A 26,130-nucleotide genomic window follows, 5' to 3' on the forward strand; every position below is an offset into this window, starting at 1 on the left:
GTTAGTATTTCCTTTTTCTAATTTAAGTTGCCGACAAACGATTACAACGGAAAAATCTACGGTAAATACGTAAATTAAAAAAAAAAACTTTTTTCGTTACAATAATTTCCGAATAATAGTTTTTAAATTTTTTTTATGCAAAATCCACGTTGAACAGCTATTTAAACCATGAAATATAATTTGCTCGACGTCTTCCCTATAAATTACACATTCACATTTAGGTAGCGTGTGATAGCGTATTAATGCCTTTTCTCAATGCATTTTGCTATTCGATACACTATTATCATGATCTAAACGTGGCAATTTTTTTTCTAATGATATTCATTCGTATTCGCTTTGACGATATTAAGCTAACAAAACAATCTCATTCTACCTAAACTTTATAGAAAAGTAGACTTTGTTGATCTGTCTCCTTAAATGTATTTCACATACCATAACCTTGGTAGGCTGCGGTGGACGCGTACACTTGTGCAGGTGTACCGTATACGTTTTGAGGCGCGTAGCCAGGTGCCATCATTCCTGGCCCTGCGGTCAGCATTAGCTGAGGTTCCGCTATAATAGGAAGAAATATTATCATTAATGTGGAAAATAGTTCACCACATTAATGAAACATATATACTGAAAATATATTAAAAGGATCACTCACGCATGATCATAGGCTTGTGTTCCTGATGATCAGTTTCTTCGATGCGTCGGCTTTCAGCCTCTTCTAATTTATCGACCTGAAACATATTTATCATTGTGAATACTGCTAGTGGTACGAAGAATTAGATACTTCTTTTACAAATATCTTATATATACCTTAGTGATATATTCCCGCGCGACTTGTATAAGATATGGCATTGCAAAATGTAAAATGCGGTGTCTCCATGCGAGTTCCAAGATGACGTCCGGATGAAGTAAATCGTAACAATGAAATAAGCATGCTGCAAAACAATCCTTGGAACCTCTTTCTAAGAACCACTCGAGTAATTCTTCGGCGACCTCTGCATTCCGGGATTCTGCCGCGTATTCCATGGCGTCTCTATTATTAAATTAGCAATTAATAAAATTCCAATATACGTATATAAATGTATCTTTGATTTAATATTAGAAACACTAATGATATTCCGCTAGAATTACTGTAAGTACCAATTTGGTAATTTCCTATCCTTGTCTTTGGATAGTAAAGTTATTTTGACATCTGTTACTTGTATCGTTAGAATTATTTATATTATATTTACATTTTTATATTATAGAATTATTTATATTATATTCATATTTTCAATATTCCGTACGATATATCTAATACAAAAAAGAAAAAAATTGTAATGATTAACGCAGCCAAAATGGCATTATTAACGCCATTCTAATGTTAAAGTAATGTGCAGCCATTGTTAAACATTACCTAAATAATCGATCCTTCTTGCAAAGCTCCACGGATTGCTTCCATCTATTATTTCCCTTGTACAGGTACGCGGCGATTCTCCTAAACTCGATCAATTCGTGTTTCTCGAGTTGCATCGCCAATGCGATGTTATCAAAATTATCGAACGCATCAATCGATGTTCGGAGACCTTGGTAATCCTCTTCATCGATTAACAAGCCATTTAAGGCTTCATTGATAGCTTTGTTATTGAGGGCCTGAACCGATCTCAAGTACGGCTTCACCAATTGCAGATGGCCGGTTCGCGTGAAATATGCCACTGATCTAGTGTGATCCATGCGCGGAGCAAGCACGAGCAATATATCATTCAGAAGAAGGGGTTTATATTCCACATAAAAGTGTATAGCCTTATAATAGAGCTCAACATTTGCGACTTTGGTGATTACATCTTTGAAATGACCCTCTCGCCAAGCCTCAGTAGGATGTTGCATCATCGCTAGGACCGCATTATCATATTCTTCGTACTTGTCATACAGAAACACTAACTCGGCCCACAAATGCGCTTGTTCTGCTGCGCGTAGCACCTATAATCCAATCATTTTCAGTTCATTTCTAACAATAGATTAATTTTTCGATTTAATTTTTTACTTTTATTAGTTCTAAGAATTTAAAAAAGATAAAGAATAAATTAAATCAAGATTAAAGTTAATCTATATTGATAGAAATGCACATAAATAATTAATAAAACTGCTATTTTCATATTGATCTGAGATGAAAACCCACTTTCGGTATATTGACACGCGACCAGAAGAGTTCCAAATGTTCCCTCATTCGTTGAGGCTTGTATTTACTATAAAGAATAGCCAGTTCGGTAAACATTCCCATGTGAGCCCGTTCAAGTCCTAGAGCAGCTTCCAAAAGATTAATGAGTTCTTCGAAGTGTCCGCGATCTTGGTAATAATTGATCAAATCCTCAAGCTCATCCGCATGTACGACTATGTGCAGACCGCACATTTGTGCCAAACGAAATTCGCCGCTATCCACACAGGCAAAACAAACTTCCTTCCAGGTGCGCGTCGAATTGGCTTTGCGTGCGCTATCGACAGCACCTTGAAATTCTTTCAGATGGACCAATGTTATAGCTAAACGCGCAAAGTTCGATACATTGTTATACAGGAGCTTCGCGGCGTCATACATCTTATCATCGAAACATCTGTCGCCGATCTGCAAAAAGAATATTTGTAAGAAATGGAATTGCACTTACAAACGCGAACAAGGTAAAGCACAGAATTATAATGATATCATAAGACATTATCATAAATTCATTTGTCGTTTATAAATGAACTTAGAAGTGACATATAAAATCTTAATGATGTCCTTATATTATTTTAGCTTTTGTGTTTTACTTTGGGAATGGCTCTTTACCTTTTGTATGTCGGCGTGATTAGGGCCAGATATAAATTCTTCAAGATCTGCGAGTCTGTTGGTCCGCGCATACGCGTATATTAATTCACTCTCAATAAAGGATTCGCGTGCTTTCTTGCGAGCCATTTGAAGATAACGGACTAAATCTTCCCAATGCGAAGTCCGATGCGCCGTTTCCACTACGTCCATGTATGCGGATGGATCGTCCGCTTTAATAAAACTATCGATCGATTCTTTAACCAGACCCTGCTGCAATTGGGCTCTGGCGAGCTGTGACCACACCGGCGGCTCATTGCATCTACACATGGAACAATTTATTTAAATAAATTGCATAAAAAAAAAATACGCGATGCACACTCCAGGCAGAAAATTTGGAAACATTTTTTAAAATGAAGACATTTTTGAGAAAAATTTCATTAGTTTCAATAACAAAAATTTTCACTTTTATGTTTCCACTTTAGGGAAAGTTATATGATCGTTACCTTGAAGAATCATTGTTAAAAAAAATACATTGTCATAGAGATTTAAATAAGTAATCCCAAAAATGTCAATTTTTAAAAAGTGTTTTCAACTTTTGGTTTAGAATATACCTTTCTGCAAATTCATAAGCCCTGTCCAAGTTACCAACTTGTTCAATTAGAACCTGGATAGCCGACGTATTGACGTCAAACTTTTTGAAGATTGCAAAAGCTTCCTCGTAAAGTTCGTTGTTAATAGCAATGTTGGCGATATCCGGAGCGTCATAATTGTCTAAGCGGTTAATGTATTCCATGACGCGCGTACGATCAGCTTTGATGGCTGTTAATATCAAGAGATTCTGTAAGTTACGATGATCGCTGAACACGCTGCTGTCCAGTACTATCTTCTCGAGAAGTTCGATCAGTTCGTTAGGCAAGTCGGCCGTCATGAAAGCCTTGACAGTAACCGATATATCTTCGGGATCTTGTGTCTCAGATAACGCCGTCTGAACAACCTGATCGATCAACGGTCGCTTATACGGATTGCTCTCCAACAGTACTTCCGCCCAAAGATCAGGATCTCTACGTCTCACCAGATATCTAGCCTCACTCTTGAATAAGCTGTTCTCGTTGCACACGCTTATCAACTCACGGTCGCATTGGCCACGTTCGTATGCAATACAAGCCAAGTGAGGATCGCGCTTCTCACAATATTTGCCAACAACTCTGCTGTCATAGAATTGATTCTCCTTAAGAAATCTTTCGGGATTGTTGTTGCTGTCGATGTATATTTTGGCCAGCGCATTGTGCGTAGCTGGTTCCACACAGCCCTCGTGAACGCGGGATTCCAGCCACGGCAGTAACAATTTCAATCGATTTCTCTTTTCTACCTCCTCAACTAGTTCATCGGTGGAGAATTGTCCGCGCACTACCAGTATCAGATTCTTGATGATATCTTCCGAGCAGTCGACGTCCAGTAAACCACCCACGACTACCGGTAGTCGCGATGGATTTACCTTTTGAACATATATCTCGATATATTTCTGTAAGTTGTTGCGATAAAGATAGAGAACAAGATCGTGAACAAAGTCAAATCGGTCGCACACGATTATTAAAGGCAATTGATCAGACAGCTTTGCTTCTTTTAAGAAATTCTTCACGCGTTCCGGGTTATAACAATTGCTCTCTCGACATATACGCTCCACTTCCTTTATTTGGCCAGTCTTGCACGCCGCCTGAATATATTTGAAATGCACCTCTTGATCCTGACTAAAATTCACGATAGACCCCAAGAAGTAGAATAGACCTTCGTAAGACTTAAAACTCTCGAACAGATCTATCAACGCTTTAGTCGTCAACTGCTCATGATATTTGGTCGCAATCTGTATGCAAATCTGTAAGTTTTGCCGTATATTGGCCGTTAACATGGCCTTCAAGCACTCGAGAGAATCTTCAACGGACAGAGTACCGAAGAAACCTACGAGCCAGTCAGGCGAGAGCAGATGTGTATGTACTACCGCTCTTTTAATATCATACAAATCTGTGTAGTGTTCGAGAGCGCGTTGCAACAAGCCAGCCTTCTCGCACAATTGCGCGACGTGAGCTCTGTCGTAATGGGTAAACATTTGATTGCCCAATATAGCGTCAGCCACTTGCGGGGCGGACATTAAATTCATTTCTAAGAGGCGAGTTTGTAAGGCACCCTCGCTCGGCCGATTGTTTTTGAGCGCATCCAGCAGAAACGCTGTACATTGCTGCACCATATTCTGCTCCATAAATATATCGACAATCTGATTGATGTCGGCCAATGGTTCCTCGTCCTGAACCAACATCTGTGCAAACGCCACACCTTGATCGGGATTAATTCTCATGACATTCCGCAAGAGGAATATATAGTCGGGCGTATACGAGACTTTTTTGGCATACAATACGATCTTCTGAAATTGGCCGGTCTCCGCGAAGCATTGAATTACCTTGTTAGGAACGTTGGCTCTCAAATAAACGCTAAGCGCCAATGTGGGATCCGCTTGTTTCACTAGATCCCCCAACTCTTCGCTACATTCCAGCTTGTCTTCCTTCAGCCATTTCTCCAGTAGTTGTTTACGTCCTTGAACTAATACCGGTCGGCACAACTCCAACGACTCATATTTATTCAGTTGTCCCTGATCCAGAAGAATACCGAAATACTGTAAGAGAGGAGACGTTTGGCCCTGAGTAGCAGGAACCTGTTGAAATCGCTGGATAGTCGCCGGCGTTCTGAGTATTCCTTTAGGAGCATTTGCTGCGACTTTCGCTGCCTCCGCGTACTGGCCATTTTGGAAGAGCATATTAAATTTCCTTACGAATAAGTCCTCTGCGCCTGACAGATTGTTTCTTACGGCCATTCTCAATGCCAATTCCGAGTTCTGTAGCACTCCGTTGATGTACGGAATTATGTTCTCCTCGTCCACGGAGACGGACAAGACTTGACCCTTCCGATTTACTCCTATTATACCGCCAGATGCTTCGTGCGGTGCGGTAACAAAGATTGTCTCCCCAGAGATACGATTCATAAATATACAGGTCGCGGACTCAATATCGTACATATGTATATAACCGTATTTCGTGATTAAATATATGACGTCATATTTGGAGCTAACTTGCATCGCGACGGGAAAATCGTTTCCTGCCTCAGGCGGGAAAAATACATCTACAGCTTTCTTGGGAAATGGGTGGTTACCAGAGGGCGGTTGGCCCACTTCGATGATGTGAAGCTTCGCGCCCTGGACCGTTCTGACAGCAAAACAGAATAGATTGCTTGGCTCTCCGTTTCCTTCCATCTTAAACTGAGCAAAGGAGGCGGCATGTCCTTCGATCGGTTGTGAACATTTACGTTCCACAGAGTAAAGCTGCATGGCGCCGACCACTCGGTTATGCTGTGCTGAAATACCAATCAACAATAGCCACGTCTGCTTTGGATCTGTTCGATAATTTATAATCTGACAGCCGTTTAATGACGAATGACGTTCGAACATCTTATTTGGCGTTGAATCACCCTCCATGGACCAGTGGTACACTGCAGTCTCTGTTACCAATGCCAATGTGTTTAGCGATATCCATTTCCAAAAGACCACATCTTCCGTCATTGTGTGAGCTTTCATCTTTGATTTCATCTCAATATTGAAGATCTGAAGCGTCTTCATAGCTAAAAAAAAAAATATTTCTCTTAATCATTCTCATATTTTCTTTCAATATTTCTATTATCTTGCAATCATTATCTTGCATCGAGGTTCGCTTTAGAAAAATGCTTGCAATAGATTACAATATGCACTCCAACAAAACACATAGATGACACAGTATAACACAATGTCATTATATCCTTGTTGTTTGCCACTGTTAAATAAAGATGAAACATTTCTGTTACACTGTATCATTTGCTGAAAAGCATGTGTTACGTTGTAAGTCTGTTCGCGTTGCTCGCACTTTTGTATTCAGTCTCGCTTTTACTCTTTTCAACATCTAAATATATATTTATCTCATCATAAGATGGAGATTTCAAACAACATGTTATTTGTTTTCTCTTGTCGAAAAGCAGCCAATATTGCTTTCCAGATTAAAAATAAAGTAGAAAGTTTCGATATTTACTTTCTATAATGGAATACCTTTTCCTGAAATCGAGCATTCGTATGTGTATGTATACATACCTTTGAGAGCAATGACTTTACTAGCAGGATTCATGATTGCAGAATCAGCGGATATTGGTCTTCTGATAGGATTGGCTGAATCATTCATATCAATGATTACTACCTGGGCAGTATCACCAACTTTCTCTCTAACGCAAATAAATTTGTCAGACTCCATGGTGAGAGTGTTAAAGCTGACATTACTAGCATTAATTCCTACAGCTGTAAGCTGCAAAAATAAAAAACATAGATAACCTTGCATTCTTCAAACTCATGTTTGTAGTCAAGAATAAAATTCAATATATGGCTGGTTTTATATTTTCTGAGAACAAAGAGGTTTATTATTAAGTCAACTTTATTGACAATATATGTCTGACAATCTAAAAACGACTAATACGTACACATATACTCTCCAACAATTGAGCTTAATACTGATTTTAGACATTATAACTGATTATAGCCAGTATAATTAGGAAAAATAAGATAAGACATCAACAAAATAAATTTTTAAACTAATTTGATTCCAAAATTTTTGTAACTATTGGAAGTTTGTGCTGATTGGATTATACTTTTAGATCTAAAAGAGTCCTATCGCAGCAAAAAAACTTAACAGTTGCAAAATAAACATTCTGTTGAACATAATAAATATGTAATATTACTGTAACAACCATATGTTGCTAAAATAAAGCATGCTCGAATTGCGGTGTGTGTGTGTGTGTGTGTGTGTGTGTGTGTGTGTGTGTGTGTGTATGTATGTGTGTGTCGCAAGTAAACAGCTTGATTTCCATCATCCTAACGAGCGTCTACAGAACATATAAGAAGGAGCGACAGCATTTTCCGTGATACTCAATGATGACGCGTCGAGACAATGGGAGGATTGTATGCCGATAAGGTGCAACAATTTCGAGTAAAAGCGGAAACGAGGGGCGTATGCGCTAAACGATAGCGTCTCGGTGGGGAAAAGAAAAAGAGGAGAGACCTCTTGGGATTATAAAATGTTCGCTTGGCCCGCGATATCGCGATATTCAATTCCATGCGGATAACCTGTGCCACGAAATTCGACGTGAAGAGAGCGCGAGGCAAGTCGGCAAAGTCAGAGAGTAGAGTCGGGTGTGTAACGTCATCAGGTCTCATCGCGCTCGGCTGATGGGGAGGGAGGGAAGAGGGAAAAAGGAGACGTTGCAACTGTCAAAGAGTAACGTCAGTTACTTCGAAATATTGCACTTCCGTTCCAAAGAGACGGGGGCAAGTAAATCCGTCGATACATCGACGGATAGACGCATGCGAAAGAGAGAAAGACAAAGAGGAGGGGGAGAGATAAATGAGAGAGAAGACGAGAGATGCGGGGGCAGAGAAAATGTCCGGTGTTCCGAGAGAAAGGCCGACGTGGTAAATGTCGATGATGGGGCGCGCAGCGCGGGGTTCACGGGGGAGGGAACACGGAGCAAACGTACCTGCAGGTGTTCCTGGAACCTTATGGGTAGTAGCTGCGTCATTTTCGCCGAGATGTCTGAGGGATCCGTCGTGGCGAGGTTCTCAGTCACCGTTCCCGCCGTGATGCAGATTTAGATCTCCTCCGTACACGGATGGAGATCACGCAGTCTCAAAATCCAATTCTCTTTACTTACGGAACTCGTTCCCCCGGGTGTCGTTGTGTGCGCCTCTCTCTGTCCCGTCGCAGGACGCTCAACATCAATTCGTCGAAGCGCGTAAAAACCGACTGAGCGGAGAGCGAGCGTAAACGTCGCTACTCGCCGCTGACACCCATCATGGCCGCCAACGCCGCCCCTCTAACTCGAAATAGTTCCCGCGTATGGAGATTTCCCGTGGAAAGATTCACCGCTCGCGCGCGAGAGAGATCCGGAAAGGTCGACGATCAAAATCGCTAAATAATGACAATGAGCGCCGGAAAATTTTCTCGTGTCCGGTCGACGATCAGCGATCCGATGATCACGATGACGTTAGCGGAGAGGAGAGTGTCGAGTGGAGCACGGCGCGAGCGCCCCGACACCAGCGGAAGAATACAAGCGACGATTTGACACGATTGGACTCAGTGGCGAATCTCGCGCATCATCCCCTCCTTTTATTCCACCTGCCGCTGTCGTCATCGAGTGCGTAACGTACTTCCACGCAGTCGATTACGAGTCTCTCTCTCTCTCTCTTCCCCTCTCCTTCCCATTCTCCACGTTCCCTCTCTAATTAAAATACTTTTTCTCTTATAAAACACACATCCTGAAGGTTATCGCAGAGGTTTCGCTTCGCTCGCGACGCTTCCTTGTGATACGTTAAATGCAGTTAATTCTAAAAAGAATTTTCGTCAGGATTTTACATAACAAATGTTTTAATTTAAATAATTTAAATTAATAAAATTCAATTTAAATAAGTTTAAAACTTGTATAAAATTCTTTTTAAAATCAAACGTGACTAAAAGTAGGGATGTAAAGAGATTGGTACTGAGTTCAGTTAAAAGTACGCTTTATTCTCCAGCAGAAGTATCAGCTAATGATCCTTAACGCTTATGAAAGTTAAATTGGAAATCACTCATACCGCTGCTGCAGAATGCAATGTATTTCATTCTTCAGTGATAAAATAAAAAAAGTCTTTAGTCAAACAAGCCAAAGCCCATATCGTCGTCCTCTGATTCAGATTCTTCTTTAGCTGGCTTCTTTTCCTCTATTAAAAGAAATATTATTCGTTATTTTCACAAGCATTTAGTATCATTATAAACATCTTAAATAGAAGTCTATTTATTCTTTTTAGTTGAATTTTTTGCATAATTCTCTTTTCCCTTTTTTTTTATGTTGAAGAGAAAAGATGAAATGTGCAAGAAATTCAATTAAAAAGAATGGATTTTAGAATTAGGCTTTAAAAGTCATAAACCTACCTTTCTTCTCTTCAGCTGGAGCTGCTGCGCCACCAGCAGGGGCTGCAGGAGCACCAGCAGGAACTGCTCCACCAACTGGCATGGACGATAGTTTCTCTCTGCCTGGAATTGCAAAATACAATTCGATTTGGATTACACATAGTTCTGAATGAAAAACAATTGACTCTCAGTGATTCAATCCCTAAATTTATTCCAAGTATATTTTGATTTTGTAACAGATTAATTAGAAAATCAAAAGTTGGATAAAGCAATTATGAGACAAATAATTTCAGAAACTCATATTATTCATTTTACAAGTTTGTATGTTTGTTTGGTTTGATTCATGGAAATATAATAGTATAATAGTATCTATTCTTTTTAGCTGAACTTGTATTTATCCTTTTTCTTTTCTCTAATGGAGAGAAAAGGAGATAAATCGTACAAAAAGTTTAAAAGAACCAAATAAATATTTCTAATATCCATTTTTATCAATGCAAATTAATCTTGATGAATAGGATAGAAAAAAATTTATTTATTTCAACTAACATCAAGAAGCAATTTGGTTTACAAATAAATAACCAATACACATCCTATATTTAACTTACGCTTCTATACAAATTACTTACTCAAGCTATTGCTATATCCTAAGTCCATCACAAAAAATCCATATATTCTCTCTGAGCTTACTTACTTTACATACAATTTTGTTTCTCATGCACTTTTAATTCTAAGTGCTTATTTAACTTCAATCTTAATTTGTTCTTTATCTCTTTTCAATTATAGAAAGAAGTAAAAAAATAGTTAAATTAAGATTAAAGTTAATCTGATAGAAACAATCATAAATGTTTCAAAGAATATATCGACATACCCTTGGCAATCAGTTCGTCCATTGATTTGCCATTTAATTCATTAATGACCTTCTTTAGTTTCTCAGCATCAGTTTCAATTCCTACTGACGATAGAATTTTTTCAATGTCATTCTGGCTTGGCGAGGCTTTGCCTCCCAAAACTGCCAGCATATAAGCGGCCACGTAACGCATTCTGCAAAATAATATATTAAAATATAAATCCAAGATAATTTGTATAATGTGATTATTCTAAGGGTTAATTGAGCTCAGTAAAAGAAAATATATCCTCACAATCATTCAGTCGAAAGATGGTGATATAATCATCATGAAATAAGAAACTTCTATAAATATACGTGAGATACATTTGGCTTATATATAAGAACCATAATATACATAAACATCATTCGCGTGAACGGGGCGTGATAAGTAATGTATCTATGGCTTAAATATTGATATATTTGTACTGGATTATAACCTATGCACCTTGGCGCACGCGAACTCCATTTTCATTTTCTATTAAGTGTCTCTTTTATTACTTTCAAAATTTCACTATGTTGTTTAGTAAATTTAACCATAACTCAGACAAAAATGAATAGCGATATTGATTACATATAACGTCTTGGATATTTGCGCTTTCGCGTAAACGTGACGTATGGAAAATGGAAAGTATCCATCGATGTGACGAATTGTAAAGTGCGATCGAACGAAAACATTAATTAATTTGATTTGTCGATATTCAGATAACCCGGAATGTAGAATATTATTCTTTATAAAGACAAAATTTAAGTTTAAACATACCTTTAAGTCTTACGACACGAAACGTGAATCCGCCAAAGCAATATTAAAACGTGCACGAAATTTGCACCGGAAAAGAACTGAAAGAAATAAATCTAATGAAAGGATGATAGATGGGAGACTTCATGTCTTACCGTCACGCCCTCTCGAGTGCATTTGGATAAACTTAGCCAATAATGTCGGTTAATTATGGAGTTTCAAAAATATTCAAATCTCGGAGTTGATTCTGTATTTTCAAACAAGGTGAAAATTACAAAAGTGAGCAAATTATTAGATGTTGACCAATGAAATTATCAGTATTCTAGTAAATTCGCTCACATATGTGATTTTCACTTCGTTTCAAGATACAGAAATCGATTCTCAATATTTATAGTTCATTTTTATTTAAAAATTATATATTATTAGATAATATCTTAAGATGTTAATACGACTTGTGATTGACTTATGACATCTTAAAATATTTGCAATCTGAAAACCGATTATGAATACTGTCCATAATTTAAATTATAAGCAAGTTTTTTAATTTATCGATTGATCAATTACATTACAAATGTATTAGTTGAGTAATTAAAAAATTTGTCTTATATTTATATAATTATATTGGATCTTTTCAATTATAAAATCTTGACGAAAATTCTTTTAGAATTTTTCATATAATTATAAAATTACCTCAATGATTATTGTCAAGTCTTTTTTAATTACATTTTAAGAAACTTCATATAAAATATAAACAATTTTATAAGAAAATTATTAATATAAAAAAATCATTAATTGTTGAAAAAATTATATGATTTACCAATTGAACGAAAAATGCCTTTAGTTTATGGCTTTTACAGCTAGAGATGATAGAGTGCAGCATGTGTTCGAACACATGTTGCACATCCACATCAGGTGTATATCAGTTGAGTTGTACGTTGAAATTAGAATAGATCGAGCTTTATTGCAAAGATCAAATATAATTAAATTATGCTTGTATTTCTTTAATTGAACTAAACTATTAGACAAATTATTAGATATATTGCTCCATGCAGAAGCAATAATTAATTTATCTTTGATATCGAACATCGCTAATAATCTCATATGTTTATTCTTAAAAAAATATTGTACCAGTCTTTTTTCCAGTAATTCAAGAAGGCAGATGATTCAAAATGACCGATCAATACTCAATAAAGGGAGCTTTCCAGTAGAGGCACAAATTGACAAGAATGTCTTGTTTCTTATTAATTATCGAACAGAATAATAGAACTCTTGTATTAATTTGCATCTCTTGCTGAAAAGCTAGTAAAATTGTTGAAGATACTCAGGTGAATCCAATCTAGATCCTTTCGGAAAGATAATAAAAAAGAAAAAAGGACAACTATATCGTTAATTTTTAAGATTTTACATCAGATAGGAAAAGCAATAATATGGATTTTTCGAATTAGCTATTTCAGAGATATTCAATTCTTTATACATATTACATATCATTTAAATGAAAAGATACACATCACAAAGTTCTTTGTAACAACTTTCTAGAAAGAAAGATCATATCAATCTATACACAATATCATAGATAGAAACTATGCTTTTAATTTTTTAATACAATATTACAAAAAAAAGTAAATTACATATGGATTTACTTATTCACTAATCGCGTTTAGATTAAAAAAAATAACTTAATTTCTAATACCTAAATAATACACACTGAAATGCAAATGCCTTTTTCGTGCAAATATATCGGGGCGTAGTAATATATGTGCTCAGTGTATTTGTATTTTTCATTACGCGATTTAATTAGAGTGCTATTTTATTTGTGCGTTTGTCGTACAACAAATATGTGCAGGACAGGCTTGAAAAATTTGTCTTAAAACAAAAGCATGCACAAATGAAATGACACCCTTAAAGAGTCCTTAAAGTAAACTAATATAGAAAAGTAAACTTACTTCAACTATTTCAATCGATATCGATCAATGTCAAATCAATGATATAAAATCCAGTAAACGTAGATATCGACAATATTATTTTTTCTTATTGCAATTTTTCCTAAATTATTTATATATATTCTGACCGTTTTCTGATTTACTCTGCCATGTGCTGAAAAGCTAATTCATAATTCACATGCTGTAGATTTTCAATACTGACAGAGTATATTGAGATATACAGCTCTTATTTGATATAAATTATATACGAAAACGTAACAAAATTGCGGTATAAAATATACAAGAATTAATATTATAATCGTGCCGCAACAGATCTATATACGTAAAAATATGCTAAAAACAATATAATCAAGAATTTAACTTGGAAAAACATTAAATTGATTATTTAATATTGATAATTTTCACAAGAATTATAGAAAATAGTATTCCATGTACGTGTTTCGAATACTGTTAGTATCAGTCGTGAAATATTTACGCAATAAGTTTGAACATACCTTTTTTTGAAAGATATTATAGTCTCTTAAACTACTATCTTAAAATTATCAGATAATCGCACTGTTTGCAATTATATCTACACTAAAAAATACCGCGATATAACTTTAATCCTTTGTTGAAGGCACAAAAACCAATAGTTTTTTCAAATTCATTTAACATCTTACGAACATTTTATTTGTTTGTTCATTCAATTAATTTAGCTTTAGCTGAATAGAATTTTAAAATAATCAGCTATCATTTATATAATTGTCTTTTGTTTAGTTATTAGTCTTCTAAAATAAGCAGAATATACAAAGAACATGATCACAATTTTAATTATAATATTTATTAATATTAGTATTTGTTTTTTACTTAAACAAATCCATTCTATCTCAACAAGATTCCAGTAATCTCTGCGTTAAAAACAAGTGTTTCATGAATTAAATTATGCAAAGAAAGCAAAGATATAATCCTATAAGATATAAATCTTAATTTCTAACTCGGAATTTACGTGAAAGGCAATACTGATAATTGGAAAATTTATCAAAAATATTGATTTGAAAATTTCTTCCGTTAGAAAAAAATTCTTGTTGCATATTATATCTGTTACTAAGGCATATTGTTTTCTTATAGCACATCATCTAATAAACCTTATTTTAATTTATCTATTATATGTCATTATATATGTCATTATTATATGTCATCTTGGGCGATATTGTCATTGTTTTGAATAAAATTCAATCTTTCTTCTTCATCAAATATCGATCCATCATCAGATAACTCATGTTCTTGGCTCATCAAAATGTACTTGGTTTGTGCGTTAATGTCACGTTCCTTTTTATGAGACTTTTTAATGGAAGTCGTTTGCACCAATTTCATTAAATTCATTGCTCTTAAACTATTTGGAGGCGTTGTATCCAGAAACTTGGATTTTGTGGTATTTTTTATATTTTCCATATTATCTGCTCCTCGACTTGTAGACGGTTGAGGATCGTCGGGATCATCATAAACAATCTCTTTATAACTTTTGTTCTTCTCCTTTTCACACATAATAATACACATCTCTTTTTCGGCACAATTTTTGTCGAAATGATGCTTCAAAGACCAACTGATGGGTTCTTCCAACATCTTATCATTATTTCCAAAATTGACATGCTCACTTTTTTCGACATATGCTCGTTTTTTCTTTAAAATCAGTTTCTTGCTACGGTTATGCTTGTCTTTCTTATGAGATTTTTTAATTGAGTCTATATTACAAAGTAATTCCGTCGTCGACATATTTATTGGAGTTGATCTACCAGTCTTGTCTTTTGTATCAGTCACTTTCAAAACGTTTATATTAGTCTCAGATTTTTTAGTATTATCGCGTTCCAATATAAGATCATGTTTTCTCAATTTGGAACAACGTGCTACTGGCGTTACGCATCTGGAACAATCAATTTCCTTTGATGTTGCTTGTGCAGATTCATCTTCTTCTTGTGACATATCAGCCGCAGAAACATAATTTGTAATGTCAACCGGGATTCGTCGTTTTTTAATGGGAGTAAAAATCTTAAATTCATTGTTTATATCTTTACATCCTAAAGACACGAAAGTACTTGAAACTTTGGGTGTACTACTTTGCAAAAATGTGCTTATTGACTTCTCTGTAGGAGATATGTCAGGAGATTTATTCTTACGTAAGGTTCTGCAAATTTCCTCTTCATATTTATGTAATGGATTACCTTCTTTATAATATTCGTGGCTTTCAACAAAATTGGAAGTTCTTTTGCTACGTTTATCTTTCTTATGTGACTTTTTAACTGAATGAAAGCCAAGCAATAAGAGTCTACTTGAATTTACATTTTCAGGTGTGTTTGGTCGATTAAGCTCGGAATTCTGTGGGCTTGAGACATGAATCGCATCAGATGTCTGACTTTCAATATCTTGATCAATATTGCAAACACCTTCAAGTGATATTTCAGATTTTGTTAATTCTATTTTTTGATGAGAATCTTTGATGGGGGTTTTAAACAACATCTTTCTATTTCCATGTTTCATTTTCTTGTGTGATTTCTTAATCGATTCGGTCAATACGTGCTTTAACATATTTACGTTATTTTCGGGTGTAACTACATTAGCAACATTTTGAGAAATATTTGAACTAGATTCTGGAGACGCTGTTCTATTCTCACTGGTCACATTAACATTACAAATACTTGACGATTCGTTTTGCAACAATAATTGACTTACTTCTTCATTGCAAATGTTCTCGTTAGAACAATCTTTTTCTTCATTATTGTGATCTACAAGACATACCTTAACTTGCATATCTTCTTCACAATTCTCATCGCTGGAATCAATATCTTGCATTTTATCATTTTCTATTTGATCCAATCCACTTTCCAACGAATCATTTATTGTCGATGTGGTTTTCTGCTGTATATTGTGATCAGAATCTGATTCAGTATTACGATGTTCGTCATTGTAAATAAGTGTTCTCTTAATACTTCTGTTTTTCTTACGAGATTCATTTTCAGAAGTAATATAGCAACTACTTGTAGCAATCATATCTATTCCTGGAGATTCCATAGTTGTTCTTGAATGTAAATCATTTTGTATAGAAACATCCATCTGCTGAATAGGCGATTGTTCTTCATGAGAATATAATTTTTCCTGTTAAAATAGAAATGTTAGTATATTAATTATAAAAAAATAAATATATATTATTTCTTCTAAAATTTGTAATTAATTTTGAAAAAAAGAAAAATATTTGTTTTTATCTATATTTCTATGTTCTTGTTTATATTATGAATTGTTTATATACATATATGTATACATATAAAATTTATTTTAATAAAGATGATAGTCAAATGTGCGTAGAATTATATAGTATATAAAGATTTATAAGAATCAATTCAAAAATAAGACAGCAAAGATAAATCAATAATAAAATATAATTGTATATACCTTCTTATGGCTCTTCTTAATAGAACTTATACTTTCTGGAATTACATTTATTATATTTTCAGGTGTATGTGATCTATTGTCTAGTTCTTGGTTAAATTCCTGAGATAGATTCCTGGGTGTACTCGCAGTTATAACACGACTGGCTCCTTTTGATCCAGTAAATGGGTTGAATGAGCAAAAGGGATGTGAAGATCCATGAGAGGCATTTTTGTGGGTAGCTTCTTTTTGTCTCTCGACCAATGACATTAAATAAATTGTTCTTGATCGTATGTGCATATTATCTTTTATATCAATTCTATAGCTCGATTTTCGATTTTGTTGAGGCGTTTGATTCTGATTTTCATCGATAGATTCTCCAGATGTCATCGGGACATTACTGTCAGTTGAATCAATTGAACTTAAATTTAATACGGATGACGATGTATCAGTATTGATAGAACTGGTAGAATTCTCGTCATAACTACTGTTCTCCTTTGGACTTGGACTCGAGTCAAAGTTCAATGATTTTCTTATTCCTACAGTGTCTTGACGAAAAGAACTATGTGCGGAACTTAGCGCATTCATTATTTTACCTGACCTAGATAACATTCGAAGTGACTTGTATGATATACAATAACAGTCTGAACTCGCATTTGGCGAATTCCAAGTATCTGTATCAACAATCAATGATTTAGCCATTTTGTATTGAAATAGATATCTATTTTTTCTTGGATAATGTTTAGTCGATGCTCTGGGCAATTTAAATTTATATGGAAGGAACTTGTCTTCACTCGGTGATGTCAAATTTATGATTACGTCTTGTAATTCTGAATTCAAGACACTGTTTTTACTATTGCTGCACACTTCATTCATCTTTGCTAACATTAGCACAATTAAGTACAATTATCTTTGTTATTGCATATGTAATATGCTTATATCATACATACACAAGAATACATATATAAAAATGTATATACACACTCTTATGTAGGAGTGTGTAACTATTTCACAAAAGGATTACTGTGTGGTCTTTTCATGAGAATTGTACATCTAATTGTGCTTTTTTTTCCATAGATTCCTATAACAAAAGAAGTAAATTCAAGAATAAGATATAAATTATTTTCTATACATTTATAACTTAAATAACTTTAGTAATATCTTTAATAATATCTTTAATAATATTTTAAATAACTGTAGTATACTAAGATAGAGAAGACTTTCATAGAGTGAGAAAAGTTTGGTCACAAAGTTTTGTGGTTTGAATCATTAAGCTGCTAAGTAGCAAGCTAATCTTACAATATTGTATAATAAAAAAATAATAAAATAGATTTTAATTCTTCCATTAAAATAAATATTCTATTAAAAGGAAAAATAAAATTGTTCTACAAGCATTAAATAAAAATTTTCAAGTTTCACTTAAATTATCATATAGAATATAGATCATCTTACACGAAATAACTTTTAATTAACTTTTTATAACTATTATTTATAAGATAACTGAACATTTAATTTAACATACTGCATATACAATTAATGATTTAAGTTATAATATAGACATATAATAAAAACTATAAAACAATGCTTTAAACAATGCGCGCGCGCGCGCGCACTGGAGAAGAAATAGAGTACAATGCACTATTTATCAAAAGTAAATTATCCCGTAAATATGCGCGCGCATATGAGCAACAGGAGGTTACCGATAGAAAAAAAAAGACAAATACATAAACAGAGAGCATTTGCATCAGAATATAAAATATAAAGTATCCTGTATGAAATAAGAGATACCTCTTTATATCTTATGTTGCAGTTCACGATGGAGACGAGTTTCCTGGCCTTTCTGGCGATGAACTTAAAACGTGGCTGCGAATGTTAGAACGTGAGCGGCCGAGATTCACTCTGACAAATTACACTGAAAATGTGCGTTACGTTCCTGCTAATGCGTTCCAGATGTTAGTGATAATATATGCGACACGATTGTTACGAAATTTGATACAACGATTAAAAAATCAGGAATCAATCAATCAATACACACGGCGAAAGAGTCAGTACAATTCGATTATCTTTGTTCCGAACATTTCTTGCATATTCCGTAATGTATGTCCTCCCACAGTATATACTGTGGTGCTGTGAACTGCGAGATGGAGGATGAATCATGGAGGATGGTCACGGCGTAAGGGCTTGCGCACAATAGAACAAAATTAGGAATTGGAATAAGGCCCTATGCACAATGGAGGAAAAAGTTGATCAATTATCTTCAAGTATTCTCTTTTTACCATCGAATGAGAGAGGAATATTCGACTGTGATTAGTCAATTCTTAAGCCCAATGACTACAATGTTAGAAATTGGTCCGATCTCGGCCAGAGAAAAATTAACAAATTACATTTGAACAATTTGATCACATGACCATTGCGATTGGTCAATTCTTTCTTCATCCGAGGTCTTGGACCGATTTTTAACATCGTGAATACAAGGCTTTAGGGTATATCCATACAAATATTTGCATCGCCGCATAAACGTCATATTTTACGTGCGTCTTTATAGGAGAAATGCGATTGGATAATTTTCTTTATGCATACATTATACAGCTAGTTGAGTGGATATAGCCTTAGGGCTGCCGCACACAAAACTCCGTATGCATAAAGCGATCCCATGGTGCGAAATTGGCGGAACGCTGTTTGGTCGCGGCTTCATTCTGTCGATTCCGTTTCACTAAAATGTGTTTTCCTATGTCCCATGGCGCGGAATTTCCGGAATGCGCAATTAGCATTGACCAATCACAAGAGCCTTCCCGTAGATCAGTTTCATTAGATCCACCGGAATAGCGTTTGTCATTGATTCACGCATCTGCAAGTTTCGCTCCATAAGACATAAGAAACTAAATTCCTGCGGATCGGAAATATTACCAAATATTTTGTATTTTTAAGAATTTCAATCTTTAATTGTATTAAAAGTATGTTAAACTACAATTGTCTTACATACTAGCAGTCAATGATAGTCCTTAAATATAATTAACATGTATGATCACGCTGTAACATAGTTTTGTTCGTAAAGCAGAATCCCAATTTTGTACTTTAGCGACAGCGATCTTAACAATTCTTGCGAGATATAAGAAATCTCTTTGTACATCAGTAAAATATACTGAGAAAAGGAAGATCTAGACATGTCTAACATGAAAACTAACAATATATTCTGCATTAGTACGTTGTACCGATATTGCGAATGGGTCAGTTGGATGGAACGTGAATGCAACTAATCGTCTTGCAGCCGTTGGTGCCGTTCGTCCCAGCATACCGGCATACATTCTAAATTTTAAAAGACCCGAGTCACGTGCATAAAAGCTGCATAAAAGAAAAGAAATTAGAAATCACAGGCAAAGATTAGTTTTCTCGATAACTTTTTGTCACGAGGATAAGAATGAATCGCCAACCGTATTGGATGTTCCCCACATGCTTTTGGGCGTTCCATCATAGACACCCATTTATCATCGTAACAAAATAAAGATAAATCGAGGTACGGAGAACTCGAGTAGGATTGTGCACATATTGGTAACTGAGCAAGCAGCCTTTTCGTAGCTTCAGTTACACCTCCGTATCTAGCGCTTATTATCGTTTGCTTGAATCTTTGCTGTAATAATCTGAAAGGAAATGAAACAAAGTTAAAGGAAAATTATCTAGACAATCATGTATTTTATGTGTGCATCAATGTTAAGATGAAGAATAATATTATATACCGTGCATATATGTTGTTAGATGGTGAACACATGTACTGACAATCCGTGCTCATTCTGGCATTTCTGAAAAAGTCGCTAAAGTTTTCGAATTGAGTTAATAATTGAGTTGACGCGTTGTCGTAAGCCGCCAAAATTTTTGCCGTAACCATATTGTAAACCACTAATAAAGCCGGCTGCGCGTTTGGTTCAGTTGCTTGCAATGTTGCTACTTCTTCGCTAGCATATCTCACCAGGATGTGATTGGTATCTAATAGTTGCATCTTCCACATTCTTAGAGAATTTAGCTGATCAAAATATTGATAAAATCTTCTCAGTTCATAAGGATCCTTGGTCACGTAGCTTATATATTCTGCTCTTTTGTATAAATATACTAATAATCTGTGCTTTAAACTATTTATTGCAACATCCTTAAATGGCCGACAATTAATTCCAGGAAAAGCACTCGTCACTAAATAAGCATCGTCTTCCATGCAAAACCTAACACATGTCATTTAGGTTGTATTTTCATGTCTTTTATCAAAGTGTTAATAATTGTAACATTTAGTAGATGTGTGCTCACAATACCTTCCTATTGTTCTGACATTTATAAACATGCCGTCAAGAATTTGAAAGATATGAATCATTTGATGCTGTACAGATAAAACTGCTAATATATCTTTATATAAATATAAACCTATATAGAAAGGAAATAAATTTATTTTAAGTTTGAAATATTAACTGTCTAATTGGCCAATATTTTAACAAAAGCAATTAAAAAAAACTTTGTCCATTTTGAATTTCTCATTCAGTAATACTCATATACTAATTAATAGAAGAATAATCGACTACTGAATTATTTGATATCCATTGATTACTAAAATATCATGTATTCAGAATCTAAAAATGATAAAGATTGTTCGAATAATTTAAAAGTACAAATATGCAGACTAGTAATTTTTCATTTGAACCAAGTTTCGTTGCTGGACAAGAAATTCAGAATCCATATAAAAATGAGCAAAGTTCTTTGTGCAAGCTCTTCTCAGCAAATCATACTCGTACAATGCTAGATTCAACTTGGTTAGATAAGCAGCGGTGATTTGTCCAAATTTCATTTATATACCTTGATTGTGCGACAAGTAAATTTTGTCGACTTTAAAATGTCTAGTATCACATAACTTTCCACCTTTTAAATCAACAAGATGCAAGCTATAATCTTCAAGCGGTGATCTAGGATTTGGTGTCAGTGCCTCGTTATTGGAATAAATCTTTAAGAAATATTATTTTATTAAACTCTTTTTCAGAAAGAATAATATCTTAGATAAAACAATTAGAAATTTTGTGTTACCTGATAAAAATGTGGTCTCAACTCCTCAGGGATATGAGCGGCCGAGCCCACAATTACATACCGAGCGTCGTCGGTGAAAAGACTGCATTCTCTGTTCAATTGCTGGTTGCTTTCTACTACATTTATAATCCACTTTACCTACAAATATGTTTCAGAGCTGGTACATCAATTTCACCGGTTCTCTCCCTTTCTCTCTCTCTCTATCTTTCTCTCTATTTCTCTCTTTTCTTTAATCTTTTACAATCCGCAAAGTAAAGGCGTACGCCGTGCGGAGTCGGTTAGTATCCAGTACCTTGAAAAATCGCGCGAAGATATTACTTCGTATGTGAAAGCTACAGTCGTCGTTCTTGTGGCCGATGTACTCGCCTTCGCAGTCGGCCAACAAGTCTGCAGCGGCCGGTGCTCCGCGGTACTCGTACACCTCGATCGAAGTCTGATCCGCGCTGAACGCCACTAAGTATCTTCCATCTGGGCTAAACTTGCGGAGGAAGCACGGCGGCTTCTCCACATTCATCACAGTGAAGTTGGGAAAGACATTCTGATAGAACTGTCGAGCGCAGTGCACATGGGTGCCTGGATATGGACAACCCATCGTCTCCCTACGTCGGAGACGCACCACCACGTTCTGCGGGCCGATCCTGCGTGGATTCACAGGGCAGGGATCCGCCACGGATTCGATCCTGCTCTCCCTCGTCGCCATCCTACAAGCTCGCGCGACAACGGAGCACGTAAATAGCATCCATTGCATCCGATCGCGGAGAAAATTACCGCCGATATTACGTACGATACATCGTACCTTTTGACAGGAGCGGACGTTGTCTACTTTCAATGTTATTCTCAACGTCCTTACGTGAAACTGCAAATTTCAAAAACAAGGTTAGCTATGGGTCAGATGGACGAAATCGCGCTTGCGCAATTTTATTGTGATCGTTCACAGACTACAGAGTGCCACAACGACGGTCGAGGAATGATTGGCTGGATCTTAAAGATAAGAGCCAATCATGTTTGATCACCACTTTAGTCCCTCAGTGGACAATCAAACGAATGAATTTGATAATTTTTTTTAGGCCCGATTGCACTAACGTACTTTGATTTTAAGTAAGGCTTAAAACTCTCTGTCTCTTTTTTCGCTTTAAAATGAGATAGAGAGAGTTTTAAGTTTCGTTTAAAGTCAAAATAACATTGATACAACTGGACCTTAATCCAGCTAATAAGCAAAATAATGCGATTATATATTGAAGTAAGAAATATTAGGTGTGGGAAAAAGTTCATGACGTTTTTCCCGTTAGATGGCATTAAAAAAACGCCACGAATTTTTTCCCATATCTAATATTTATTTTTTTATCTTTTATTAGATCTATAATTTATGACATATTCCTTGGTCTTAAATTGTAAATTTGAATATATGCGAAATAAGCTGGAAGATAATAAAATAATACTATACTATTTTATTTTGATTATTTTACTCACTTATTACTTTTTATTTTTCTAATTACTGATTTTAATTACATTATTAAATGTGATGTTTGTTATTATTTGTTATAATTCATCAGAATACTGTATAATTGATTTGTCACTTCAGTTACTGTGACGCTGATATATATATAAGAATATTTTATCAGTGTTTCATGATGCGAATAGTCTATTTGCATTATAGTGTTTGTATTAAATATTTAATTTATTTATATATACACACACACACGATTTATCGATCAAACATACTTTTGTTGTCATGGACACAAGAATGCTGTCAATAATATGATGATCATTATTTAGAATCTAACGTAAAAATACATTAAGAATTCTTTCCGAAAGAATGGCAGAGCAAATGGAATACATAGTACCGCCATGGGAAATTGAAGCTTATGTAGAAAGCTTGAATATTTCGGAGCTCGAAAATGTCGGTACAAAAAGGTAATCGCATTTTTATTCTTTTTTATTTCCTTATCATTCGATGTAATTCAGAAATCGATGTGAAAATGTTTCTTTCAGTTGGTTGGATTTCCACAAAAAATTGACGTTGCTAAATCAGCAGAATGTGCTCGAGATAACAGGGCTACATGAGGAGAGTGTCATGGAATGGTTTATTTCGTTAAAGAAAGTAAATAATTAAAAAGAACAATTTGTAAAATATGCTATAAGCAGTGTTGTAAATACGATATCACAAGTAGAAAGATTATCGATAAACTGAAGATGTGCAAAAATATAATTTTCTGTAATAACTTTGTTATAATTTTATTAATATTTAATAAAATCATTATATTTAATCAATTTTTATAATATTCAATAGTAATTATATTTAATTAATATAATTATAATTTTTTCTACTTTAGCAATATTCTATGTAAGTAGCTTTCGATATAACTGTCTCTTTTACAGTGTTAATTTAATTGTATATTGTTTTTAGATTCCCATTCTTGTGTATGAAGCTATACAAATCGACATATGGAAGCACAAGGTGTTTCCACTTTTGATAGATTTTAATGGGGAGCCAACAAATACATTTATGCTATTCAGTATATTCTATCACGAAGTCATCGCGGTTTCATTATTGGAAAATATATTGTTTCATTGCGAAAGCGCGCAAACATTGGATGACACGGTGATAGATCTCATCGATTACACTGTTCAACACATAACAACACTTCTTGATGGAACAATTTTAGAAGTATATGAAATCAAAAACGCTGAGTAAGATATTCTCTCTTTTAATTAAATATAAGAAAGTATAAAATAAACAGAGAATACATATACAAATTATTTACCCAGAGGATATAAATTTTAAATTTTCAGAAATATTGAATTTGTTAATCATACATGTGTTTTTCGCTTCAGCTCTTGCTTGGAAGAAATAGTAGAGAAGCAAAGGGCATTCGAGTTTGACATTGGGATGCGGTGTATCTCAATTCTTCATTATCTAATAGAAATTTTGGATAACTTACCTCTTTGCGCAATTTCGCGCATGCTAGCTATACACGACGTTCCATATTTATTTGCACAGCTGATAGAAAATCAACCATGGAAGAAGCAAAATGAGGATGGTAATTCATTTTCCTCTGTTAACATCTATTTTCCATTTCTAGTATCTTAACGAAGTGTGATAAACAATTAAGCTATCGTTAATCTTCATATAGATGAGGTGATGATGTATGAAGGCAGCTGGAGGAAAATTAAACCGAGTGAAAGTGGGAAAATTAATAAAAGGGAGGGACAAGTATGGTTTGGCTTGCGAGAATTACTTCTTAATCCAAAATGTTCTCCATACTATGAAATCACAGAGCATAGGTTGTCCCAGCTATCAAAGGTAATTATTAAGTGAAAATGGATCAAAAAATTAAAAAAAAATGCAAATGAGTATATTATTGGATTTTAAGACCTGTCTTGATCAAATATAGTTCTCTTCACTCATTTATGTACTAATATCGATGTTAACAATCAAAAATATGTATAATTTTTAAGAACTCTATATCTTAGCTACAGAAACATTTGCATGACGATATACTCGATCAAATTGCACCTTTGATAGAGCTTAAGAGATGGTTAGCTTACTTAAATATATCGCCGACGATGCCATCTTCGAATTCAACTTGCCCGGTTCGCGTGGAAGTTATGCCGCAGGTATATCACTATTTTTCATTTCTCTCTCTTATCAATTATCAATTATACAAACTTAAACATATCAAATATAGATAAAGTCAAGTATTCTGGAAAAATATCATAAAAAATGGAAGAAACTGGCTAGGCATCAATCGAAGTACTTATTTACAACAGATACAAGTTACATTAAAGAGGCCGCACAAATTTTAAGTGATGTCTATGATTTGGAGAAGTTAGACCGTATAGAAACGAAAAAATGTTCGTTATGTCAAGAACCATCTAAGAAACGATGTTCCAGATGCAAGGAAGTTTGGTATTGTAGCAGGTATATAGGGAATAATCAGACTTTACTAACATCAGGCTTACTAACAAATGCTACATGCATTCAAAAAGTAACATACACTTGATATTTTTCTTATAGAGAGTGTCAAGTGAAAGACTGGGAAAATCACAAGAATATTTGCGATACAATAACAAAAACTAGACATGATAATACATTTCTTAATAGTTAAGAATATATGTATTCATCAATACATTTAAAAATATATTATATCTTATCTTTTTAATTATAATGAAATATTATACAGTTATGAACACAAAGATTGCAACGCTTTTTTCAATGAGGACATTCTCACAATTTTCGCGCATTTTGAAATTATTTGGAAAAGAACAGTTGCAATCTTTGTATTCATAATATATTTTAACTTTAATTTAACGAAAATTTTAAGAAATGTTTGGAA

General features: G+C 34.7%; 5 protein-coding genes across 5 annotated transcripts; 1 reads left to right on the forward strand and 4 right to left on the reverse strand.

Moving 5' to 3' along the window:
* Window positions 1–424: 424 nt before the first annotated feature.
* Window positions 425–8,407, reverse strand: LOC105618197 (clathrin heavy chain). Its single transcript, XM_012199738.1, has 9 exons — window positions 8,366–8,407; window positions 6,933–7,140; window positions 3,382–6,433; window positions 2,792–3,089; window positions 2,150–2,590; window positions 1,388–1,950; window positions 802–1,024; window positions 647–722; window positions 425–552 (listed from the first exon to the last, which is right to left on the reverse strand). The coding sequence occupies exons 1-9, from the start codon at window positions 8,405–8,407 to the stop codon at window positions 425–427; spliced, it is 5,031 nt and encodes a 1,676-aa protein (XP_012055128.1).
* A 962-nt stretch (window positions 8,408–9,369) lies between these two features.
* On the reverse strand, window positions 9,370–11,507 carry LOC105618198 (60S acidic ribosomal protein P2). Its single transcript, XM_012199739.1, has 4 exons — window positions 11,421–11,507; window positions 10,643–10,815; window positions 9,796–9,897; window positions 9,370–9,584 (listed from the first exon to the last, which is right to left on the reverse strand). Exons 2-4 carry the CDS (start codon window positions 10,812–10,814, stop codon window positions 9,514–9,516), a joined length of 345 nt encoding a protein of 114 aa, XP_012055129.1. The 5' UTR covers window position 10,815; window positions 11,421–11,507; the 3' UTR covers window positions 9,370–9,513.
* A 2,996-nt stretch (window positions 11,508–14,503) lies between these two features.
* On the reverse strand, window positions 14,504–17,623 carry LOC105618199 (putative histone-lysine N-methyltransferase 1). Its single transcript, XM_012199740.1, has 2 exons — window positions 16,760–17,623; window positions 14,504–16,465 (listed from the first exon to the last, which is right to left on the reverse strand). Exons 1-2 carry the CDS (start codon window positions 17,621–17,623, stop codon window positions 14,504–14,506), a joined length of 2,826 nt encoding a protein of 941 aa, XP_012055130.1.
* Window positions 17,624–19,893: 2,270 nt separating this feature from the next.
* LOC105618200 (DET1 homolog) lies at window positions 19,894–22,493 on the reverse strand. The gene is made up of 7 exons (XM_012199741.1): window positions 22,086–22,493; window positions 21,794–21,931; window positions 21,569–21,713; window positions 21,034–21,142; window positions 20,470–20,946; window positions 20,167–20,373; window positions 19,894–20,077 (listed from the first exon to the last, which is right to left on the reverse strand). The coding sequence occupies exons 1-7, from the start codon at window positions 22,491–22,493 to the stop codon at window positions 19,894–19,896; spliced, it is 1,668 nt and encodes a 555-aa protein (XP_012055131.1).
* A 1,116-nt stretch (window positions 22,494–23,609) lies between these two features.
* LOC105618202 (zinc finger MYND domain-containing protein 10) lies at window positions 23,610–26,089 on the forward strand. The gene is made up of 8 exons (XM_012199744.1): window positions 23,610–23,707; window positions 23,786–23,894; window positions 24,201–24,484; window positions 24,629–24,834; window positions 24,928–25,097; window positions 25,268–25,411; window positions 25,483–25,715; window positions 25,812–26,089. The coding sequence occupies exons 1-8, from the start codon at window positions 23,610–23,612 to the stop codon at window positions 25,900–25,902; spliced, it is 1,335 nt and encodes a 444-aa protein (XP_012055134.1). The 3' UTR covers window positions 25,903–26,089.
* Window positions 26,090–26,130: the final 41 nt, after the last annotated feature.

This window comes from Atta cephalotes, assembly GCF_000143395.1.
Source record: "Atta cephalotes unplaced genomic scaffold scaffold00016, whole genome shotgun sequence".
NCBI classification, from domain to species: Eukaryota; Metazoa; Arthropoda; class Insecta; order Hymenoptera; family Formicidae; genus Atta; species Atta cephalotes.

What these genes read in the sequence shown, in the direction of transcription:
- LOC105618197 (XM_012199738.1), bottom strand. Translation starts at nt 8,407, where the DNA reads ATGACGCAGCTACTACCCATAAGGTTCCAGGAACACCTGCAG. An exon ending in TAAAGTCATTGCTCTCAAAG is followed by an intron (nt 6,434 to 6,932) that starts GTATGTATACAT and finishes TTTTTTTTTTAG; the next exon opens with CTATGAAGACGCTTCAGATC. An exon ending in CGCGTGTCAATATACCGAAA is followed by an intron (nt 1,951 to 2,149) that starts GTGGGTTTTCAT and finishes ATTGGATTATAG; the next exon opens with GTGCTACGCGCAGCAGAACA.
- LOC105618198 (XM_012199739.1), bottom strand. Translation starts at nt 10,814, where the DNA reads ATGCGTTACGTGGCCGCTTATATGCTGGCAGTTTTGGGAGGCAAAGCC. An exon ending in GGACGAACTGATTGCCAAGG is followed by an intron (nt 9,898 to 10,642) that starts GTATGTCGATAT and finishes TTGCAATTCCAG; the next exon opens with GCAGAGAGAAACTATCGTCC. An exon ending in TCCAGCTGAAGAGAAGAAAG is followed by an intron (nt 9,585 to 9,795) that starts GTAGGTTTATGA and finishes TTCTTTTAATAG; the next exon opens with AGGAAAAGAAGCCAGCTAAA.
- LOC105618199 (XM_012199740.1), bottom strand. Translation starts at nt 17,623, where the DNA reads ATGTTAGCAAAGATGAATGAAGTGTGCAGCAATAGTAAAAACAGTGTC. An exon ending in TTAAGAAGAGCCATAAGAAG is followed by an intron (nt 16,466 to 16,759) that starts GTATATACAATT and finishes CTATTTTAACAG; the next exon opens with GAAAAATTATATTCTCATGA.
- LOC105618200 (XM_012199741.1), bottom strand. Translation starts at nt 22,493, where the DNA reads ATGGCGACGAGGGAGAGCAGGATCGAATCCGTGGCGGATCCCTGCCCT. An exon ending in TCTTCGCGCGATTTTTCAAG is followed by an intron (nt 21,932 to 22,085) that starts GTACTGGATACT and finishes ACATATTTGTAG; the next exon opens with GTAAAGTGGATTATAAATGT. An exon ending in TCTAACAACATATATGCACG is followed by an intron (nt 20,374 to 20,469) that starts GTATATAATATT and finishes ATTTCCTTTCAG; the next exon opens with ATTATTACAGCAAAGATTCA.
- LOC105618202 (XM_012199744.1), top strand. Translation starts at nt 23,610, where the DNA reads ATGGCAGAGCAAATGGAATACATAGTACCGCCATGGGAAATTGAAGCT. An exon ending in GAAAATGTCGGTACAAAAAG is followed by an intron (nt 23,708 to 23,785) that starts GTAATCGCATTT and finishes TGTTTCTTTCAG; the next exon opens with TTGGTTGGATTTCCACAAAA. An exon ending in GAAGTTTGGTATTGTAGCAG is followed by an intron (nt 25,716 to 25,811) that starts GTATATAGGGAA and finishes TTTTTCTTATAG; the next exon opens with AGAGTGTCAAGTGAAAGACT.